This window comes from Eurosta solidaginis, chromosome 1 (assembly GCF_040869045.1).
Source record: "Eurosta solidaginis isolate ZX-2024a chromosome 1, ASM4086904v1, whole genome shotgun sequence".
NCBI lineage: Eukaryota > Metazoa > Arthropoda > Insecta > Diptera > Tephritidae > Eurosta > Eurosta solidaginis.
Genome location: NC_090319.1, coordinates 256,328,438 through 256,350,377, shown reverse-complemented (window position 1 = coordinate 256,350,377; position 21,940 = coordinate 256,328,438). Strand labels below are relative to the sequence as shown.

General features: G+C 36.5%; 1 protein-coding gene across 1 annotated transcript in view; it reads right to left on the bottom strand.

Moving 5' to 3' along the window:
• LOC137237142 (aminopeptidase N-like) overlaps window positions 1–17,932 on the bottom strand; it is a 35,285-nt gene extending 17,353 nt beyond the window's left edge. Inside the window, exon 1 of the mRNA XM_067760438.1 lies at window positions 17,344–17,932. Coding sequence (XP_067616539.1) covers window positions 17,344–17,915 — 572 coding nt within the window. The 5' untranslated portion in view covers window positions 17,916–17,932. The remainder of the gene's footprint in view (window positions 1–17,343) is intronic.
• Window positions 17,933–21,940: the final 4,008 nt, after the last annotated feature.

Genomic DNA, 21,940 nt, shown 5'->3' with positions numbered 1-21,940 from the left:
ACATCTTGGTTCTCCTAATGCATCACCCTTCTCTGCATATCGATCTTGATGTCATGGTCAACCAAGAAATCCACTCCCAATATAACTTCATCAACGATCTCCGCCACAACGAATTTGTGTAGAACCATGACCTTCCCAATTAGGACTTCACATATTACTTCTCCCTGGACTTGGTTATATTCGCCTGTGACCGTACGCAACCTCGCTCCAGGTAATGACTTTACTCTCTTGTAGACCAAATCAGATCGAATCAAGGAATGAGATGCGCCCGTATCTACAGTCAGTACTCGTTCTTTGCCATCCACATTCCCTCTGACGGTAAGACTGCTTGATTTCCTTCCAATTTGCGACACAGATATCACAGAGCATTCAATAACTGGATCTAGCTCTCTACCTCTTACTCGCTCCTGCTCATCTCCTCCAGCTTTGTGTTTACGGCCACCCACATTGTTGGAACTATTAAGACCAAGATCGCAATGACGTGCTATGTGACCGGACTTCCCGCATTTGAAGCATTTGATAACTTTTTCACTTCGCTTTTGCGATCCTTTCAGTGCCTCCAATATTGCGTCTACCCACTCTGGCCTTTCTACTTCCACACGGCGTGCTTTGAAAACTGGCTTACACAGAAGCGACGCCGTTTCCTGAATCAGAGCTTGTGACACCGTTTCTGCGAATGTTTGCTTTGGGTTCGCGTATGTGGCTCGCTTCGTTTCGACGTCCCTTATGCCATTTATAAAGCTCTGAATCTTCACTCTCTCGGTGTATTCCACGGGTGCGTCCGCATTTGCGAGATGAGCCAACCTTTCAACATCTGAAGCAAACTCTTGCAATGTCTCATTTGCTTTTTGGTAGCGGTTTTGCAACTCAATTTGGAATATCTGTTTTCTATGCTCGCTTCCATAACGTCTCTCGACAGCGGCCATCAATGCTTCATAGTTGTTCCGCTCTCCTTCGGGAATCGTCTGTAGGATTTCGGCTGCTGGCCCTTTCAATGCCACGAACAGAGCTGCAACTTTATCTTCAGCATTCCAGTTATTCGCTGCCGACGTCTTCTCAAATTGGAGCTTAAATACCTGGAATGGAACAGAACCATCAAACGTTGGGGATTTTACCTTCAGAGTAGACGTTGAAGTGATTGGACGGTTCAATTGTAACTCCTGAATCCGATCTTTCAAAGCATCCATCTCGGCCTCCACTTTAGTTTGTCGTTCACTAACAGCCTCCAGCTGCGATGAGAATTTTGTTTCCTGTGCCTCCAGCTTTGTTGAGATACGCTCTTCTTGCTCTTCCAGTTGAGCAGAGATCTGCGATGATATCTGTGCTGAAATTTGCGCCGACATTTCGGATATTCGTGCTTCTTGTGCTTCAATCTTCGCTGTTATTTCAGATGACATTTCTGCAATACGTGTCTCCTGTGATTCCATCTTGGATGCCATATATGTCTTCTGTTCTTCTAACTGTGTTTCCATCTTAGATGTTATATCTGTCTTTTGCGATTCCAGTTGAGATGACATGTTGGTGGATATTTGTGAAGACATTTCGGAAATTTGTGCCGATATTGCAGCCAATATCAGGTTCAAGTCTGTGTTCGCCATTGTCTGCGGTGTTTCATTTTTCTCCTCCAATTTTGTTGTCTCATCGCCATCAAGATGAAAGACATACTCTTCCACGTCAATTCCTTCTAATTCCACTGCCTCTCGTAGTCGTGCTTGAAGTTCGATCTTATTGCCATTTGTATTTAATCCACGGTTCTCCAACTCCTTTTTCAGTTGCTGGATCTTCAATTCACTGAACTTTGCTATGTCCAAGTTTATTCGAAGTCTTCGGAATTTATTCAACAATTCCTCTTCTGACACCAATTGTAACGAATTTGCTTGCAAATCCTCTTATTTGCAACCCTCTGCTGGTGGTCAAACCGATTCTGCTATATGGGGTGCTGGTCTGGTGGAAAGCACTGGACACGGCGAGCACCTCCAAAATGCTAGTTTCAGTGCAACGGACGGCGCTTATCGGCATCAGTGGCGCTATGAGAACAACACCTACCTTGGCACTGAATGTCATGCTGAATATACATCCAGTAGATATTGCGGGAAAGGCAGCCGCGGCCCGGTCGTTGGTCAGGCTTCGTGATATGGGTTATATGCTTTCTGATTTCGGACACTCTAGCCTTCTTACTAGTTTCGGCTTTATCCCGGACAGGACGGACTATTGCATGCCGGTGGCCGCTCCCTATACAACCTTCACCCCAATCATTCCCCCGAGGGAGGAGTGGAGAAGAGGAATTATCTGGGGCATGGGACCGGTTAACTTGTTCACGGATGGGTCGAAGTTGGACGGAAAGGTTGGCGGGGGGGTCTTTTGTCAAGAGCTAAATGTAAGCCGCAAGTTTAAGTTGGCTGATCACTGCAGTGTATTCCAAGCGGAACTTGCTGCGATTAAGGATGCGGTGGATGAAATGCTATCCAGCGCTACTACGGTTAGGGAATTTAACATCTACTCTGATAGCCAAGCGGCTATAAAGGCCTTGAGCTCAACTACAGTGCGATCGAGGGTGGTCTGGGAGTGCCTGACCACACTTGCGATTGCATCGAATTATTTTACAATTAAGATTATCTGGGTCCCGGGCCATAGTGATATTCCGGGTAACTGTCAAGCGGATCTCTTAGCCCGAATCGGTACAACTGAACCGGATGAAGATGGCTGTAGGGATTTCGGGATTCCGCTAGCCACCTGTGGATTGCTCTTCCATAGCTGGACCTCGAGTCAGCTCAGCAAACGTTGGGCGGACACTACGTCTTGTAGGATATCAAGATCTTTCTGGCCGAAAGTGGATGGCAGGAGGTCTGCTGAAATAATTGGGTTCACTAAGGCTCACCTATCAATGGTCATTGGGGTTTTGACAGGGCACTGTCCCATGGGTATCCATGCGGTACGTCTCAATATATTGGAAACTCCATCCTGCTGCAGCTGTATGGAGGATGATGAGGTGGAATCACCAAATCACTTTATGCTTGACTGCCCAGCTTTTGCCAGAACTAGCCGAAAGTATTTTGGTGGTGACTCACTTGGATCTCCCGAGGAGCTATCCAAGGTTGAGATCGGGATCATTCGGAACTTTATCGTTGCTACCCAACGATTCTCTAAGTAGTTATATCTACGTCACCGTTAGTTTAGTTTATTATATGTGGTATCACAACGGACCGTCATGTTGTCCAAGTGAGCTTCCTCTCATCAGGGAAGCTACCACCCAACCTAACCTAACCTAACCCTCTGCTAAGTTCGTATCGCTAAACTGTTGAATAAATAACTCCAATATGTAATAATGCAAAATGGCCTTTATTCAAGTACTTCACAATAACACTTGTACTTTGCAACGAATAGCTTACTTAATAACCAAACTGATTGACAGCTCAAATGAAACTATACTATTCAAAATAATAGCTCGCTAGATAGCGCTTAATCCAAATCTCAAATCAAACTGAATTACTTCTTACTCGCCTGCCCCGCTTTTATAGTTTACGCTGCATACTTCTAGGCTCTTCCATTTCCTGAACTTACCAACTATATTCGTGTGTGTATAGTTCTCATATAGTTTCTACTTGTTTACAATTGTCTACTTTTTAGCGCTTCTCAGATGTACATATGAGAGTTTGTAGTTTACAGTCTCCCGCACACACATAAGCGTATAAGTAAATTCATCTGTGTGTGACATCTCATCTCTCGCTGCCTTGTATGTAAATGTTGCTAGTCGGAATGTGTACATATGTGTAGACGCAATTATTGATTCGTTTATGTAGATACATAATGATTGAATTATTGATGTGAATTCACGTCACTGCTTAGCATCGGCCTGGAGATGGCAGCACTCCTTAGTTTTGCTAACATTCGTAACAATATCTTCTAAATTATTAATTTTAGAAAAAAATCTTTTACTACAAAAAGTTTTTAAAGTTATTGAAGTGCATAAAAAAAATTGTATGGTCTCAAAATTCTGAAAAATAACATAATTGAAAAATAAAATAAATTTTTTCTTCAGTGTAAAGTAATGAAGGATAGCACCGATTCTCCTTAAAAAAATCTGAAAGAAACTTGAATGTGTTCTTAACCTACCCTTCAAATTTAAAAGAATTGTTTTTTTTTGTTTTCGTTACGCACAGTATTACCTTATGAAAATTGATTGCATTTCATAGTCATTTGCTATTTGATTCCTACAAGAAAAGGTTCTTCTCCAAAGCTGTTCGCTGTATTTCTTACAAACTAATACATACATATTCTGATTCCCAAAAATGCCAAATAAAAAATTTTGTTGTAATCCATTTGATTTGCCTAATCACAACTGGGTTAAAAAAATGTAGGTAAATCCACGCCAGAACTATTAAAAGAACTATCCAATTTGGGGAAACATGTCTGCTTTTGCTGCAGGATTAAAATTCTAAAAGATTCTGTACCATCTAAAGAGGTTAGCAATAGTATTATTAAAATTCCATTGAATGAAATTAAATTTTCCAATGTAAAAACAGGTTCCGAAGTAAATCCATCACCAAATATAAGTTCTGATGAAGATAGTGAAGTGTATATAGGAGGAGATGACGGCTTAGAAATGCTTTTATCTGTAAAGAAAAAGTTTCAAACCATTTCGAATTATTCAGAAAAGATTTTTTGGTTGACAATTTTTCCACCAAGTTGGACAGCATACAAACTCCAAAAAGAATTTAATACAACTTATAAGTTAGCTTCTCAAGCGAAAAAAACCCAAAATATGTTTGGATTTGGTTCCCACCCAACTCAAAAAATATCAGGAAGGAAGATTTCCGAAAATGATATTTCCGTAGTCCAAGTCGACTTATGCCTGGGCAGAACGATTGCGTATCTGTAAGACAAACGGATGGAAAAAAGTCAAAAATTCGGAAACGATTGGTCTTGTGCAATCTGAAAGAAGCTTATGTCGAATTTAAAAATATGTATCCTGATTTAAAAGTTGGATTCAGTAAATTTGCCGAACTACGTCATAGGGAATGTATTTTGGCCGACGCTGCTGGAACTCACACAGCATGTGTTTGTAAAGTTCATCAAAATTTCAAATTAATGATGCATGCTTTAAAAGATATCTCCAACCAAATTTCTATACAAACATACTGTTACGAATTTTAGCAAAACTGAGGAGTGCTGCCATCTCCAGGCCGATGCTAAGCAGTGACGTGAATTCACATCAATAATTCAATCATTATGTATCTACATAAACGAATCAATAATTGCGTCTACACATATGTACACATTCCGACGAGCAACATTTACATACAAGGCAGCGAGAGATGAGATGTCACACACCGATGAATTTACTTATACGCTTATGTGTGTGCGGGAGACTGTAAACTACAAACACATGCATATATCTTATCTGAGTTGTCACAAGAGAGAGCAATAATTTGTGCACTTAGTTGTGGCTGGCGATTTTGTAGCCGAAACAACTAGTAAGTTCTGGAAATCGAAGAGCCTAGAAGTATGCAGCGTAAACTATAAAAGCGGGGCAAGCGAGTAAGAAGTAATTCAGTTTGATTTGAGATTTCGATTAAGCGCTATCTAGCGAGCTATAGCAGAATTATTTTGTATAGTAGAGTTTCATTTGAGCTATCAATCAGTTTGGTTATTAAGCTTGCTATTCGTTGCAAAGTATAAGTGTTATTGTGAAGTACTGTAATAAAGGCCATTTTTCAATTATTCAATATTGGAGTTATTTATTCAACAGTTTAGCGATACGAACTTAGCAGAGGGTTGCAAATAAGAGGATTTGCAGCAAGTTCGTTACAATACGAAGATGTCTTACGTGAGATGACTTGTGAGAAATTCGAACATAATTGTCAACTTAGAAAGTGTAATTCTTGTCCAGGTTTTGAAGGAATAAGTATTGAACTTTGAAAAGCATTTGAAGTAAATAATATAAAAAGTTAGGAATTTTTAAAATGGACCAATAGATACCTTTCTTCTATAGAAACAGTGAATAAAGATACTCATACGTTTATTGAATTGCTGAAAGCCGATGCATCAGTACTTTTAACACACAATTTTATAGCCAAGAGCCAAAACAAATTCTTCAAAGCACTTAAACTTCAGTTAAAGAAAGGCGAATTTATAGTAGTTGGTGACTTCTCTGAAAATTTCACTTTTCTGGTACAGAGCGCCATTCAGGAATACCACTGGAGTAGCAATCAGGTTACAGTTCACCCCTTTTTTTATCGCGCAGAAAAGGATAAGAATAAGAGCTTCACATTTGAGAGCTTTGTACTCATTTCAGAGTGTAATATCCATGATACCACTGCTGTTTATTTATTTCAAAAGAAAATGATTAATTGGCTTGTATCAAAATATAATAACGACAATGTTAAATAAATTTACTACTTTTCAGATGGCGCAGTTTCGCAATATAAAAATAAATACAATTTTATAAATTTAGTGTATCACTTTCAGGATATTAATATAAAAGCGGAATGGCACTATTTTGCCACATCGCATGGTAAAAACGCTTGTGATGGAATCGGTGGTACTGTTAAAAGATTTGTTCGAAAAGAAAGTTTACGCCGTCCTGACTCCACACCAATTACTACCCCAATTGTATTTTTTAATACTGTCAAAAATGAATTTAAAACAATGCAATTTGGTTTCTGTTCCAAAGCTGATTACCACAAAGAAAAATATTTCCTAAAGGATCGTTTCGCTACAGCTGTTCGAACCAATCACACGGTAATTCCACAGCTTTATACCCTTTTCAAGCAACGAAATTAAATGTAAAGTTGTATCGACTTGTAATAAGAGCGATTGTAAAATTTTTAAAGTAATAAAAGAACTGACCTAATTATACTCAGTTGAGCAGAGCTCACAGAGTATATTAAATTTGATTGGATAACGGTTGGTTGTACAGGTATAAAGCAATCGAGATAGATATAGACTTCCATATATCAAAATCATTAGTATCGAAAAAAAAATCGATTGAGCCATGTCCGTCCGTCCGTCCGTCCGTTAACACGATAACTTGAGTAAATTTTGAGCTATCTTGATGAAATTTGGTATGTAAGTTCCTGGGCACTCATCTCAGATCGCTATTTAAAATGAACGATATCGGACAATAACCACGCCCACTTTTTCGATATCGAAAATTTCGAAAAATCGAAAAAGTGCGATAATTCATTACCAAATACGGATTAAGCGATGAAACTTGGTAGGCGGGTTGAACTTATGACGCAGAATAGAAAACTAGTAAAATTTTGGACAATGGGCGTGGCACCGACCACTTTTAAAAGAAGGTAATTTAGAAGTTCTGCAAGCTGTAATTTGGCAGTCGTTGAAGATATTATGATCAAATTTGGCAGGAACGTTACTCTTATTACTGTATGTCTGCTTAATAAAAATTAGCAAAATCGGAGAACGACCACGCCCACTTTTAAAAATTTTTTTTTTTTAATTTCAAATTTTAAAAGAAAAGTTAATATCTTTACAGTATATAAGTAAATTATGTCAACATTCAACTCCAGTAATGATATGTTGCAACAAAATACAAAAATAAAAGAAAATTTCAAAATGGGCGTGGCTCCGCCCTTTTTCATTTAATTTGTCTAGGATACTTTTAATGCCATAAGTCGAACAAAAATTTACCAATCCTTGTGAAATTTGGTAGAGGCTTAGATTCTAGGACGATAACTGTTTTCTGTGAAAAAGGGCGAAATCAGTTGAAGCCACGCCCAGTTTTTATACACAGTCGACCGTCTGTCCTTCCGCTCGGCCGTTAACACGATATCTTGAGCAAAAATCGATATATCTTTACTAAACTCAGTTCACGTACTTATCTGAACTCAATTTGTATTGGTGTAAAAAATGGCCAAAATCCGACTATGACCACGCCCACTTTTTCGATATCGCAAATTACGAAAAATGAAAAAAAATGCCATAATTATATACCAAATACGAAAAAAGGGATGCAACATGGTAATTGTATTGGTCTATTTACGCAAAATATAACTTTAGAAAAAAGCTTGGTAAAATGGGTGTGACACCTACCATATTAAGTAGAAGAAAATGAAAAAGTTTTGCAGGGCGAAATCAAAAGCCCTTGGAATCTTGGAAGGAATACTGTTCGTGGTATTACATATATAAAAAAATTAGCGGTACCCGACAGATGATGTTCTGGAATCACCCTGGTCCACATTTTGGTCGATATCTCGAAAACGCCTTCACATATACAACTAAGGGCCACTCCCTTTTAAAACCCTCATTAATAACTTCAATTTGATACCCATATCGTACAAACACATTCTAGAGTCACCCCTGGTCCACCTTTATGGCGATATCTCCAAAAGGCGTCCACATATAGAACTAAGGCCCACTTTTTTCAAATACTCATTAACACCTTTCATTTGATATCCATATCGTACAAAAAAATTCTAGAGTCACACCTGGCCCACCTTTATGGCGATATCTCGAAAAGGCATCCACCTATAGAACTAAGGCCCACTCCCTTTTAAAATACTCATTAACACCTTTCATTTGATACCCATATCGTACAAACAAATTCTAGAGTCACCCCTGGTCCACCTTTATGGCGATATCTTGAAAAGGCGTCCACCTATAGAACTAAGGCCCACGCCCTTTTAAAATACTCATTAACACCTTTCATTTGATACCCATATTGTACAAACAAATTCTAGAGTAACCCCTGGTCCACCCTTATGGCGATATCTCGAAAAGGCGTCCACCTATAGAACTAAGGCCCACGCCCTTGTAAACTACTCATTAACACCTTTCATTTAATACCCATATTGTACAAACGCATTCTAGAGTCACCCCTGGTCCACGTTTATGGCGATATCCAGAAAAGGCGTCCACCCATAGAACTAAGGCCCACTCCCTTTTAAAATACTCATTAACACCTTGCATTTGATACTCATATCGTACAAAATAAATTCTAGAGTCACCCCTGGTCCACCTTTGTGGCGATATCTCGAAAAGGCGTCCACCTATAGAACTTAGGCCCACTCCCTTTTAAAATTATCATTAACACATTTAACATTTTTTTTATAAACGTCAATAATTTTAAAAGATTTTTTTTCTAAAATTAATAATTTAAAAGATATTTTAACTCAAAGAAAAGCTTTCAAAAATTTTCAACTGTCAATAAAATCCAAAATATTCAAAATATTAAAAAAATATTTTCAGACACTATTCTAGACGTCAAATATTACATGTCTTCGTAATTTGAAGAAAATTGGAGAGGTCGACCTATCTTTTCATATGTAATGCCTCAAAAGTATGTATATATAAAATTCAAATTATGTATGTAGGTATAGATCGGGTTGCGTCCTAAAAGGATCTACCGATCACAACCAAATTTGCACAACCCACTTGAAACCTTCCAGGGATGGTCATAGGCTAAAAATAATTTATATATATAAAAGGAGCGTGGCACCTGCCATACAAATGGAATCTTTGATACTGCATAACTCTGAAGGTATTCGTGCTAGAACATTAAAATTCGGTAAAGAGTTATATGAGGTCAATCCCTAACACCACCAAGAAAATGTAGGGTAAGGGAGAAGGGGGCCTCCCATACAAATGGAATATATCATACTTATATCTCTGGATGTAGTAATGGTAGGATAATAAAAATTGGTAAGGAGCTTTATGACGTTAAGTCCTAACACCTAGAGTAAAATGTGGAATTATGGAAAAGCAGGCGTGGCAACTTCCCTACAAATGGGATTTTTGAGAACTATGGCCGCCGTACAAACTTAGGTTATTTTAATAGCTAAAGTTTAACTACAGACTTGAGTTTGGCTGTTATTTCGTCTGGACGTTAGTAATCTGCCGGCGTTAAACTTTTTTGTTAATTTCAGTCTGTCAACATCTTGTATATCTATATAAAATTCAAACAAACGATACTACTTAACAATCCATTGACACAGTCGTGGAAGAATCGCAAGCAGTGCATTGTCCGGTTGAAATCCTTGGAGCCACCAGGAATTCCTCCTCATCGATTGATCCTTAAAAAAGGGTCCATAATATTATGCTTCGTAATTTGGATCCTCCACGCTTATGTAATGCGACAAGGCTTATCATAAAAAAACTTCCAATGTCATTGAAGCAATGATTTGATCGGGAAATTTCGAATACAACAAAGTTTTCATACCAAGGACTCAATTAATACCGACAGATATGCCTTTAAATTTCAAACGCCTCCAATTTCCTATTAGGTTGGCTTTCGCAATGTCTATCAATAAAGCTCAAGGAATGTCATTAGCTGTAGCAGGAGTCAATCTTACCAAATCATGTTTCACCCATGGCCAATTATAGGTAGCCTACTCCAGAGTTGGCTCATCAAAAAATCTTTTTATTTATACTCCAAATAATTTACAAAAAATATAGTATATCCTATGGTTGCAGCAGTACCTAAATTCGCAAATGCACATCCTTAAAATAACTTTAAAATTTGTGTTATTTATTTTGCATATTTTTATAGAAACGTGGGGTGGAACCCACGGGAATAAGCTAGTCCAATAATAAAGGTGATGGCAACAATCTAACCTCACCTTTTCGGCAGCTCTATTTGCTAGTATTTAGGTATATTATAAATGTTATAAATTTTGATTGCTTAATTTTTCGTACAAACTCTTTAAAGAAATTAGTTTTCTGCGAAATTATTACTATATTCTGTTGGGGAATACAAAGTTACTTTAATGTTTTTGTCTAAGAAATTCTGGCAGCGGCTTATAAAGTTTTTATATTTCTTAACGTAAAGTAAAATTTACTCCGATCGTAGTAGAGTTCAAAGGCAGTTTTTTATGATAGACAACCCTCTAAAATATGCATGCCGAACTTGTCAGAATAAGGGAAAACATCAACGGGATGAGAACACCTGAATATTAATTTCGTCATGTGTGTAGTGACACTTCCTTTTGAAAGCTCCCATACAATATGAAGGACGAAAGAAAGGGGAAGAACAGAAGAGACCGTATTTGATACTTTTTTGAAGAAAAGCACTAAATCTAAAATAGTATCGAGAATGCAATTTTTTTAATTTTTACATTAAAATATTACTTATATTAATATTAAAACTTGTTGCTTCTTGTATATTTCTTGTACATATATATCAGAGCTGTTGAAGAATTAAATTATTTCCTTTTTGAAATTAGAGCTTTTCTACAATCAGTTTTTCACAATCTTTTCTTCATACGAGAATCATGCTTTAAATTTTTTAATTCTGCAATCATGCTGAGAAATAAGGATTTCATTCAGCATCGCATGCAGTTGAAAAGAATGCTAAATCAAACTGCAGAAATAAATATACTGAAATCAATGAGTGCACTCAGGTGATTTCACATTTTTGGTGTGTGAAGTCATGCATTCAGTACCACTCACTTGCTACACAAATGCTCAAATTCTCCCTAAAATAGTACGAAAAAATTTAAGTTCCTTTTTATGAAAGTTGAAATTTAAAAATTTATTAAAAAAATGTTTATGACATTCTTCAGGATAAGAATAGTTGAAACAACTTGCTCAATTGCGTTAAACATGACAATTTGAAAAAGCGCCATGTAAAACAGGAAAAAAGTATATTTTCGGCAGGTTAAACATTCCTGTCTTTCATACTAAATAAAATTAGAAATCGATAAAACTTTTTAGAATCAAACATAATGTTATAAATGAAATATAGCAATCCGGTTACTTATAACTATTTTGACAACTTCAAACCAATCACAGGTATGTTAAGCATCAAAAGTACGAAAGTATCAACCCTGAAAATGAAAATTTCAATGGAACTGAATGAAAGGGTGATTGCAGTCAACAAATTTTACAATCACTCGTGAGTGGGAGTGCTTTCGATGCACTCACAGTCAAGCTGAATGCTTTTTTTTCAGTCATGCAATCACTAACGGAATTTTTGAATGGAAAACAAGAAATCGCATTCAAACTTGGCTTATATATTTGAATTCAACCAATCATATTTTTAAAATGAATATCTTGATTTATAACTGTATTGATTGAATCATTTTACAGCTCTGATACATATATTTATATCAGTGGATATTGGTATATTCACTACTATCTCAGCATAGCATCAACCGATTTGGACGCAATTTGTTATATGGATATTGTATTATGTAACTACAATGAACGACCTTTTACCTAAGTGTTGTTCCTGAGAGTGTCTTTGAATTTAAATGAGGTACGACAGTATGATACCAATCCAAAGACGTTTAACGTCGTATTTAAACAAAACAAAAGGAATCATTTGAATACGTTTGTTTGCATGTAACGCGCTACATTCCAAGATCTTTCATTTAGATGTTTATACTGAGGTTGTTTTTATAAGGTTGTAACTTATTTTTGGAATAGAGGTAGCGGACTGCCCTAACATATCAAAAGTCCTAGATTCAAAAAGGTTCGTAACTCTTAGGAGCGACTGCTAAACAATGTCCAAAAATTTCGGGAGAGGATCGAAACACCCGTTTCGACGTTGGAACTTTACATTTTTCTTTCGTCAAAAGATAATTAAAAAATAAATAAATAACCCCGAACCGATCCCAATCGGTGCATTTCTATTCATAACATTCTTCTGTATTTGCGGCCTTCAGAAAAATATTTCTGGGTGTAAGTATAAATAACGAAATCATGAAAAGTACAAAACTATACGATATCTCACTAATAAGTATCGCGATACCCTGCCGGTTAACAGGGATAGTATATTTGGGCCGTATGTAGAGTATACAACAGAAACTTTTAAATCGTGATTCACCAGGGAGATTCTTTTGCGCGTGGTTCGAGCCAATCACTATTTCCTCGATATTGAACATAAACTATTGAATTAACAAAGTATATAAAGTTCACAGGTAAAATGTATAATATATAAAAAGGAACCCTACAGCGTCCAATGAATTTCTCGGTAGCCACTGAACATCAGTTTACTGGTGAGCTAAAAGGGAGAGCGCGAAAACCAGATAAGGTTGCTGTCATAAATGGTTTGCGTGCTTTATGATGCATTTTATTGGTACCATCTGATTACCACAAATGCACCATAAAATAACATAACGAAAACCAAAACTATAGAAAAAAAGATATGGGACAGGTGGAGCGCGTAAATATGATCGTTATACCTTGCAACGTTTAATACAGATATCTTTTTAAAAATCGCAGATTAAACAAGTAAGGAAGGTTAAGTTCGGGTGTAACCGAACATTACATACTCAGTTGAGAGCTATGGTGACAACATAAGGGAAAATAGCCATGTAGGAAAATGAACCGAGGGAAACCCTGGAATGTGTTTGTATGACATGTGTAAAAAATGAAAGGCATTAAAGAGTATTTTATGAGGGAATGGGCCATAGTTCTATAGGTGGACGCCATTTAGGGATATCGCCATAAAGGTAGATCAGGGTTGACTCTAGACTTTGTTTGTACGATATGGGTATCAAATTTAAGGTATTAATGAGGGTTTTAAAAGGGAGTGGTGGTAGTTGTGTGGTCGCCTTTTAGAGATATCGCCATAAAGGTGGAGTAGGGGTGACTCTATAATACGTTTGTACAATATGGGTATCAAACGAAAGGTGCTAATGAGTATTTTAAAAGGGAGTGATCCTTAGTTCCATAGGTGGACGCCGTTTCGAGATATCGCCATAAAGGTGGACCAGGGGTGACCCTAGAATTTGTTTGTACAATATGGGTATCAAACGAAAGGTATTAATGAGTATTTTAAAAGGGAGTGATCCTTAGTTCTGGGCCTTAGAGGGAGTGGGCCTTAGTCCTCTAGGTGGACGCCTTTTGGAGGTATCGCAATAAAGGTGGACCAGGGGTGACTCTAGCCTTTGTTTGTACGATATGGGTATCAAATGGAAGGTGTTAATGAGTATTTTTAAAAGGGAGTGGGCCTTCGTTCTATAGGTGGGCGCCTTTTCAAGATATCGCCATAAAGGTGGACCAGGGGTGACTCTAGAATATGTTTGTACGATATGGGTATCAAATGAAAGGTGTTAATGAGTATTTTAAAAAGGCGTGGGGCTTAGTTCTATAGGTGGACGCCTTTTCGATATATCGCCATAAAGGTGGACCAGGAGTGACTCTAGAACCTGTTTGTACGATATGGGTATCAAATTAAAGGTATTAATGAGAGTTTTAAAAGGGAGTGGTGGTAGTAGTATATGTGAAGGCGTTTTCCAGATGTCGACCAAAATGTGGACCAGGGTGACCCAGAACATCATCTGTTGGATACCGCTAATTTATTTATATATGTAATACCTTCCAAGATTTTAAGGGTTTTTTATTTCGCCCTGCAGAACGTTTTCATTTTCTTCTACTTAATGTCACAACCATTTTACAGAGTTTTTTCTAAAGTTATATTTCGCGCCAATAAGCCAATCCAATTACCATGTTTCATCCCTTTTTTCGTATTTGGTATAGAATTATGGCATTTTTTTAATTTTTCGTAATTTTCGATATCGAAAAAGTGGGCGTGGTCATAGTCGGATTTCGTTCATTTTTTATACCAAGATAAAGTGAGTTCAGATAAGTACGTGAACTGAGTTTAGTAAAGATATGTCGATTTTTGCTCAAATTATCGTGTTAACGGCCATGCGGAAGGGCAGACGGACGACTGTGTATAAAAACTGGCCGTGGCTTCAACCGATTTCGCCCATTTTCACAGAAAACAGTTAGCGTCATAAAATCTATGCCCCTACCAAATTTCAAAAGGATTGGTAAATTTTTGTTCGACTTATGGCATTAAAAGTATCCTAGACAAATTAAATGAAAAAGGGCGGAGCCACGCCCATTTTGAAATTTTCCTTTATTTTTGTATTTTGTTGCCCCATATCATTACTGGAGTTGAATTTTGACATAGTTTACTTATATACTGTAAAGATATTAAATTTTTTGTTAAAATTTTACTTAAAAAAAAAAATTTTTTTTAGAAGTGGGCGTGGTCCTTCTCCGATTTTGCTAATTTTTATTAAACGTACATATAGTAACAGGAGTAACGTTCCTGCCAAATTTCATCATGATATCTTCAACGACTGCCAAATTACAGCTTGTAAAATTTTAAATTACCTTCTTTCAAAAGTGGGCGGAGCCACGCCCATTGTCAAAACATTTACAAATTTTCTATTCTATTCTGCGTCTATTCTGCGTCATGGTAATGAATTATTGCACTTTTTCGGTTTTTCGAAATTTTCGATATCGAAAAAGTGGGCGTGGTTATAGTCCGATATCGCTCATTTTAAATAGCGATCTGAGATGAGTGCTAAGGAACCTACATACCAAATTTCATAAAGATACCTCAAAATTTTCTCAAGTTAGCGTGTTAACGGACGGACGGACGGACATGGCTCAATCAAATTTTTTTTTCGATCCTGATCATTTTGATATATGGAAGTCTATATCTATCTCGATTCCTTTATACCTGTACAACCAACCGTTATCCAATCAAACTTAATATACTCTGTGAGCTCTGCTCAACTGAGTATAAAAAATCTATTATACGATCGCATGCAGCAGCATTGGCGATTTAGCACCAGAGTGGACAAAGATGTATCTGGCCCCACAGGCTTTACCTATGCCCGAAAATTGTTTTATTCAGCGCCAGGTTTAAAAAAAATGCAATGCATGCATACTTTAAATGGACTTGGACTATGAAGACTTCATAGTAGGAGTTTCCTAGAAAACAATACATGATGCTGCGTCTGCTTCAACTTGTAGGACCTTTTTCGCCGAGCGTCGTTGAACACATCTTGAGGGCGTCTCCCACTATCAAAGAAAAACGATGTGGAAAACATTTAGCATGCCACTGCTTACACATTTTTGGCCAGTTAGTGACCACTTCTGAAAAACTTGCGCAGACTTTGATCCACATTCCTTGTCATGGTTTCACCGCAAAAACTCAACTAATTGGCACCGTATTTACAAATCGATCGCCATACCTACCACATCATTAACGGCCTTGGCTATATGGTAGCTACTATGTTTGTATGTAGATGCACATTTCACATACATACATTTAAAAGTGAAAAACAAAATTAAAGAAATATCAAAAAATTTTTTTGTTTTTAAAATTTGACTTTAAGGTTGGAAAGTATGCTCAAAAAATTCTTAATTTTTTCTTTTGTACTACCTTACCGATAGTTTCCAGTGATTTAGGTTTTTTCTCAATTAAGGTAGCAACTTAGGGAAACTCGCACCCATAATCATTATTATTGTAACCATCCTACCATTATTTTATGACAAAGATATTTAATTTCCATAATTTAGCTTAAAAAATACAAATAAACAATGACAATTTTTATAGACTTGAGTGATGGAAAAGTCAACACCAAGCAGAAGTAGAGGAAAAAGTGATGCCGTCGCATACTTTTCCAGAAAATTGATTTCTATAAATTTAAGGCTGGGTGCGAGTTGGCCTAAATTTTAGGTACCCAAACTAATATTCCACTGGAACTTTCAAGCACTGTGCGAGTTGTTTTGACATTCTAAATGTTTTAATGCTGAAATATTATACAAATAACACAAAAAACTTTTATTGTATTTGCAATGTGCAGAAATATATGCCCAAAATCGACATGGGAGGGATCCACGGTAGGAATTCCCAAGACAGCAAAACATGGAAATGCACCGACTCCAACTCATATGTCCTTTTTCGCCGAGAGTCGTGGTACACATCTTGATGTCTTCCTCTATCTAAGAAGGAATAGCATGTGGATAACATAAGGCATGCCACTGATTACACTATTTTAGTCAATTAGTGATCACGTCAGACAAATTTGCACAACTTTGATTTGAAAAATACAATGAATGAATACATAAGTAGTTTCGCAAGGAGGCAAATTGAATTTGAGAGCGGGAGTTCAAGACGGCAAATTGGAGAGAGAAGCTGACAACGTCAGTCACCTGTAATAATTGCATCATGGTCAAAATATATCCAAAGCAAAAAATAAAATATCCAAAAAGTTGATAAATTCACGCAATGAAATATTTATGAGTAATGGATATGGCGAAAAACCAAAAACCAATTGATTGGTATGGCACTATAAGGTTGGTTGGATCAGCTGCTTAATGTGGATATGAATATGGATATGGCAAGTTTGCAAGATAATGACACACCACTGTTACCATAATCTATATTATTTTCTATTTAGTTTTTTTTTTTTATTGTTTTGTTTTAGAATTTGGCCATATCAACTCTAAATACGCAGTTTTTTATAGGGTGTTAGAAACTTTGCTTTCGATATTTAAAAATTTCACACATGTGGGGAATTGTTTTTTAAATTGTCCATGCTCATTAAGTAAATTTTGTAATTGTAAAATTCTTACTGTATTTTGTTCATACTATCTTTGTAGGTAGGCATGTAAAATCCTGCACCATATGTATTTATTTCGCCTATATAAGCGATTGTCAAGGTCCAATTGGTACCTTTGTTAAAATTTATATTTGTGTCTTGAGGTGTTAAGCTAAGAAATTCTCGTTCCTGTTCGTATGACCAATTCATGGCATACTCAGCAGCATTTGTTTCATCTGCACTTTTAATCGTCGCTAGAAAACCTCCAAGTCGAAGTGCATGAACTACAATAGTTCTTGTGTCCTCGGTAGCAGTAAGTAAAATTTGAACTCGTCCAGTAAATTCTCTGGTACCGTTGTGAACATTGGTGGTTATATCGACGTTGTAGTGAATAGGTTCAGTGTTGTTGGGTAAGCGATAGTTAATATTTGCGCGCCCGTTTGTCGCACCACTACCAAGCCTTGGTTTAGTTTCAGAAGTTTCTGTGTTAGAATTTTCACCGTAATTTGGAGGCAAATACTCTGTTCGAATGAAATTTGCCAAACCGATTACGATATAGGTCGCAATTATCAAACTAAAGTTCACTTTGAATTCACGGCGAATCATACTGAACGGCCGAAGCGTTAAACTCTAAATAGTCCACATACGTTATTGCATGTCCGTTATAAAGATTGTGATGTAATACAATAATGTAGATAGGCTTTATCAGATTATACTAGTTTAATGTGTATTTAATTGGCGAAACATGCTCCTATTACTTTCTACAATTGTATTTGTTATTGATATTAGAGAAATATTACAAAATTTGCACACGGCGATGGTTTTTGAATTTCATTCCTTCATCAGCTATCTTTTCAGGAGCTGAGAATTGAAGTCGAAATCCCCAAAATTCATATTTCATACTGGTTTCCGAACTCAATACTAAGATCCCGAAAAGCTACCTGATGAAGAAGTGAAATTCAGAAACATGTCCGAGTAACCATCGCCCTATGCAAATTTTGTTATTATACCTTTCATGAAAATGAAATGATATATTAACTTCGTCACGAATCTCAAAATTGTAAGTCCCTAAAGGAAAATAGATAGATCCACCATTAAGTATAACGAAATTATCAGAATGAAGAGCTGAGTTGATTTAGCCATGTCCGTCTGTCTGTTTGTATGCAAACTAGTCCCTCAATTTTTGAGATATCTTGATACAATTTGGTGAGCGGGTATATTTAGGTGTCCGATTAGACATTTGTCACGTAACCGATTTGTCAGAAAAGAGGATTTTTGTCATATCTTCCGCAATTTATCAGATTGAAGCTTCAAACTTCATCAAATGCGTTCATATATTGCACGTATTATTGTCTGAAAAAATGGATGAGATCGGTCGTATACATAGCATATATCCCCCAGAACCGATTGTTCAGATAAGAAGCTTTTGGTAATTACTGCCCCATTTTAACAGCTAGAGGCTTAAAATTTCACCAAATGCTTACGTATAGAGCATTCATTGTTGTCTGCAAAAATTGTATAGATCGGTAATATATATAAATGGCAAGGGTGGGACATGCCCGAATTGAAAGCCTTTGATGAACTTACTAATAGTAAATGAAGTATTCCCAAGATTCACAATTTCACGTCATGGAAACATTTCATGGGTTAAATAAATTTAAGTTACTGAAACTTTTAAGAATTTTCGTTATCTAAGGCTTCGAAACTGACTTATTTTGTTTTGTTTTGAAACTGTTTGAATGGCCTTGAAAAAACCCACTTCATAGATGTCGTATTTTGATCAAAGTTTCTACTGGACGTAACCAGTTGATATATTTGTAAGGAAAATAAGGCGTATTAGCAGTGCCTACCCACTCTAAAAACAATTTCTGCGTAGTTGTAACGGGTGGGACATACTTAATTGTTGAATAATTGCCTAGTCGCTGTTTACATAGACACGTTCTTGTTTGTTTTGAACATACATTTTTATGATTTTGATTGATATACATATCATAGTCTTATATTTTAGTTTGCCCCAAATTGATATATAAGATTTAAATGCATATTTTAAAAAATTTAAAACTGGTACTTAATCAATAGTTCGTGAATCAGATGGCTTAAAATAAGATTAATAAAGGCCATAAACACTTTCTAAAACGTATGTGTATTACAAGAAATTTGTTCACTTTAATATCTTTGTAGGTTATTGCAAATTTTAAAATATTGTGGCGAATTTTAGCATCATTAAGCTGTTAGTAAATAAAGGCACAACAACAATAAAGCAAGCTGCCACTGTCGTGTACATGAACACATGAATTTAATCCATTTACACACGTACATAAAAGGCGATGAGGAATGACTCACGCACACACATGTAGTCATCAGCCGAAGTTGGTTCGCACACATACACACGCATATAGCTGGTAATCAAGCAGAAGATTCTAGAAGGGTAAACGTTAGACTGCGTCGAAAAAAAAGTTGCTAATGTCCGCCCCTAAATTTAAAGATTATGTTGAGAGGGTTTCGAAATTTATTTATTATTTTTTTTTTGATCTTTCGAAATACAGCCGAAAAGGTTTTTTCGTTGTAACTTGGTTATTTGAGTCCGATTTTTAAAATTTATATGTCATTATTTTGGCCTTGAGAAGCTTCACATTTCCGTTTAATGTCCTTTTAAGCTATGACGTCGTTTTCACATGATTAGGTCAGCTAACAAAGTTGTACCCCCCCTCCCATCTAAAGTATCCTTTTTTCCTTACCAAACGAAAGTACTTAAAAATTCAAGAAAATGTTGCTTTTAAACCATATTACTAAGATAATAAACAAAGAAGTTATAGCACTTTCATATTTATTGCAACTGTTATTTTAGCTGATTCTTATTATACTTAGACCTCAAACTCATGATATTTTTGGAGGAAAAATTATTGTAATTATTGTTTTCACACAGAAACTTAATGATCTCATTTCACCTTCTAATGAAATCGTAAATTTTTGCTTTCACACAGAAATATTTGCTCGATTAGTATGAAGGATGAAATGTCAAGCGAATAAAATGACAATGCTATATGACAGCAAATGACATTTACTTTGACAAATTACATTTTTAAGCACTGAACACACCAAAAACTAAGAAGCGGAGCGCTGCCAACAGAGTTGCATTGGGCTTTTGATTTCATTAGGCATTCGATTAGTCACTAATGAAATAATTATAGATTCGAATTTTGTAGGGAAGATTGAGCTCAATAAGCGCCTTAATGTGGAAAACTGCCTTTATTATTCAATAAGCCGGTTGTGTGAAAATAGTATAACTTCGAAAAAAGGAGATATTACTTTGTTTACTTAAGCCTCAATCTCTACAAAAAAGTGGGTTTTGTCCAATACCCAGAAAAAAAGTTGATTTTTTCGCATAGTGTTATTAGAGTAACTGCGGGTATTGTGGTATAGGCGGGTAATGTGGTACACCAGCTTTTCTCGAAAACTATAAATGTGAACGTAACGGGACCTATCCAAATATCTCGGCGTTCTCAGAATAAAAGCAACGCATGATTGTGCTCGTGCTTTGTAGGCATTGTTGTGAGTCAGTTGTAATAAATGTGCGTGGTTGTGCGGTTGACTTTTTTTCTTGATCAGATAAAACTATTTTTTACAAAAACTTTAAAAATTTTAAACTACATTCGTTAATCGGTAAGTAATGTGTGAGTATTGAATTAGTGAACTGTTAACGCAATATTTTGCATATATTTGTGTTTAATTAATTATTTAAAAATGATAGGATACAACTCGATGTCGGCTATTGTGGTATAGGTAAAGGTGGGTAAAGTGGTATAGTATACCAAATAACCCTTCCGACCACAAACATGCCGAAAAAAGGCGAAATAAGAAAACGGAGAGCAGAGGATACGAAAAAAGCTACACAAACAGTAAGGAAAGGAGAAATGGGTATTCTTGTGGCTTCCAAAACATTCAATGTCCCTCATACTACTTTGCAGGGCATGTCAAGAAGTGAGAAACCCATCGATGAATTATTGGAAACTAAACTGGGGCGGGCCCCAATTTTAACAGCAGCAATTGAGGAAGACTTGGTGAAATATTTGTTAGAGGTGGAAGCGAGGTATTGGGGACTAACACGTGCAGATGTCAGGTCTTCGGGCTATCAAATTGCGAAAAAGAACAATATTCCCAAAAAATTTTCTATCATGAAAGAGTGTGCTGGTAAGGATTGGCTAAAAGGCTTTTGCAACCGACATCGAAACATTTCAAGCTTTCGAAAGCCAACTGGTTCAAGCGCCGACTGTGTGCGCAGGTCTTCTCGATAAAATGTGGCAACATTTTTCGAGCTACTTGAAAAAGAATATATAAAACATAATTTCCCACCAACTCGTATTTGGAACGTGGACGAAATCGGAATATCAGTAGTCATAAACCTTATAAAAATAATTTGCAACAAAGCATTGCTACGATTAACAAAAAGCGGAAGGCCTCAGTTAATCAACCTGCTAAAAGATACAATAAAAAAAGTGGTAAGTGGTAGTGAAGAGTTTCCAAAAATTCCACCAACAAAAGAAACTTCATGCAACTATTATTAGGCCAAGGAAATCTTTCCTACAGTGCGAGCAAATTTGGGTCCATGAAAAGTGTATTCACAACCGTAG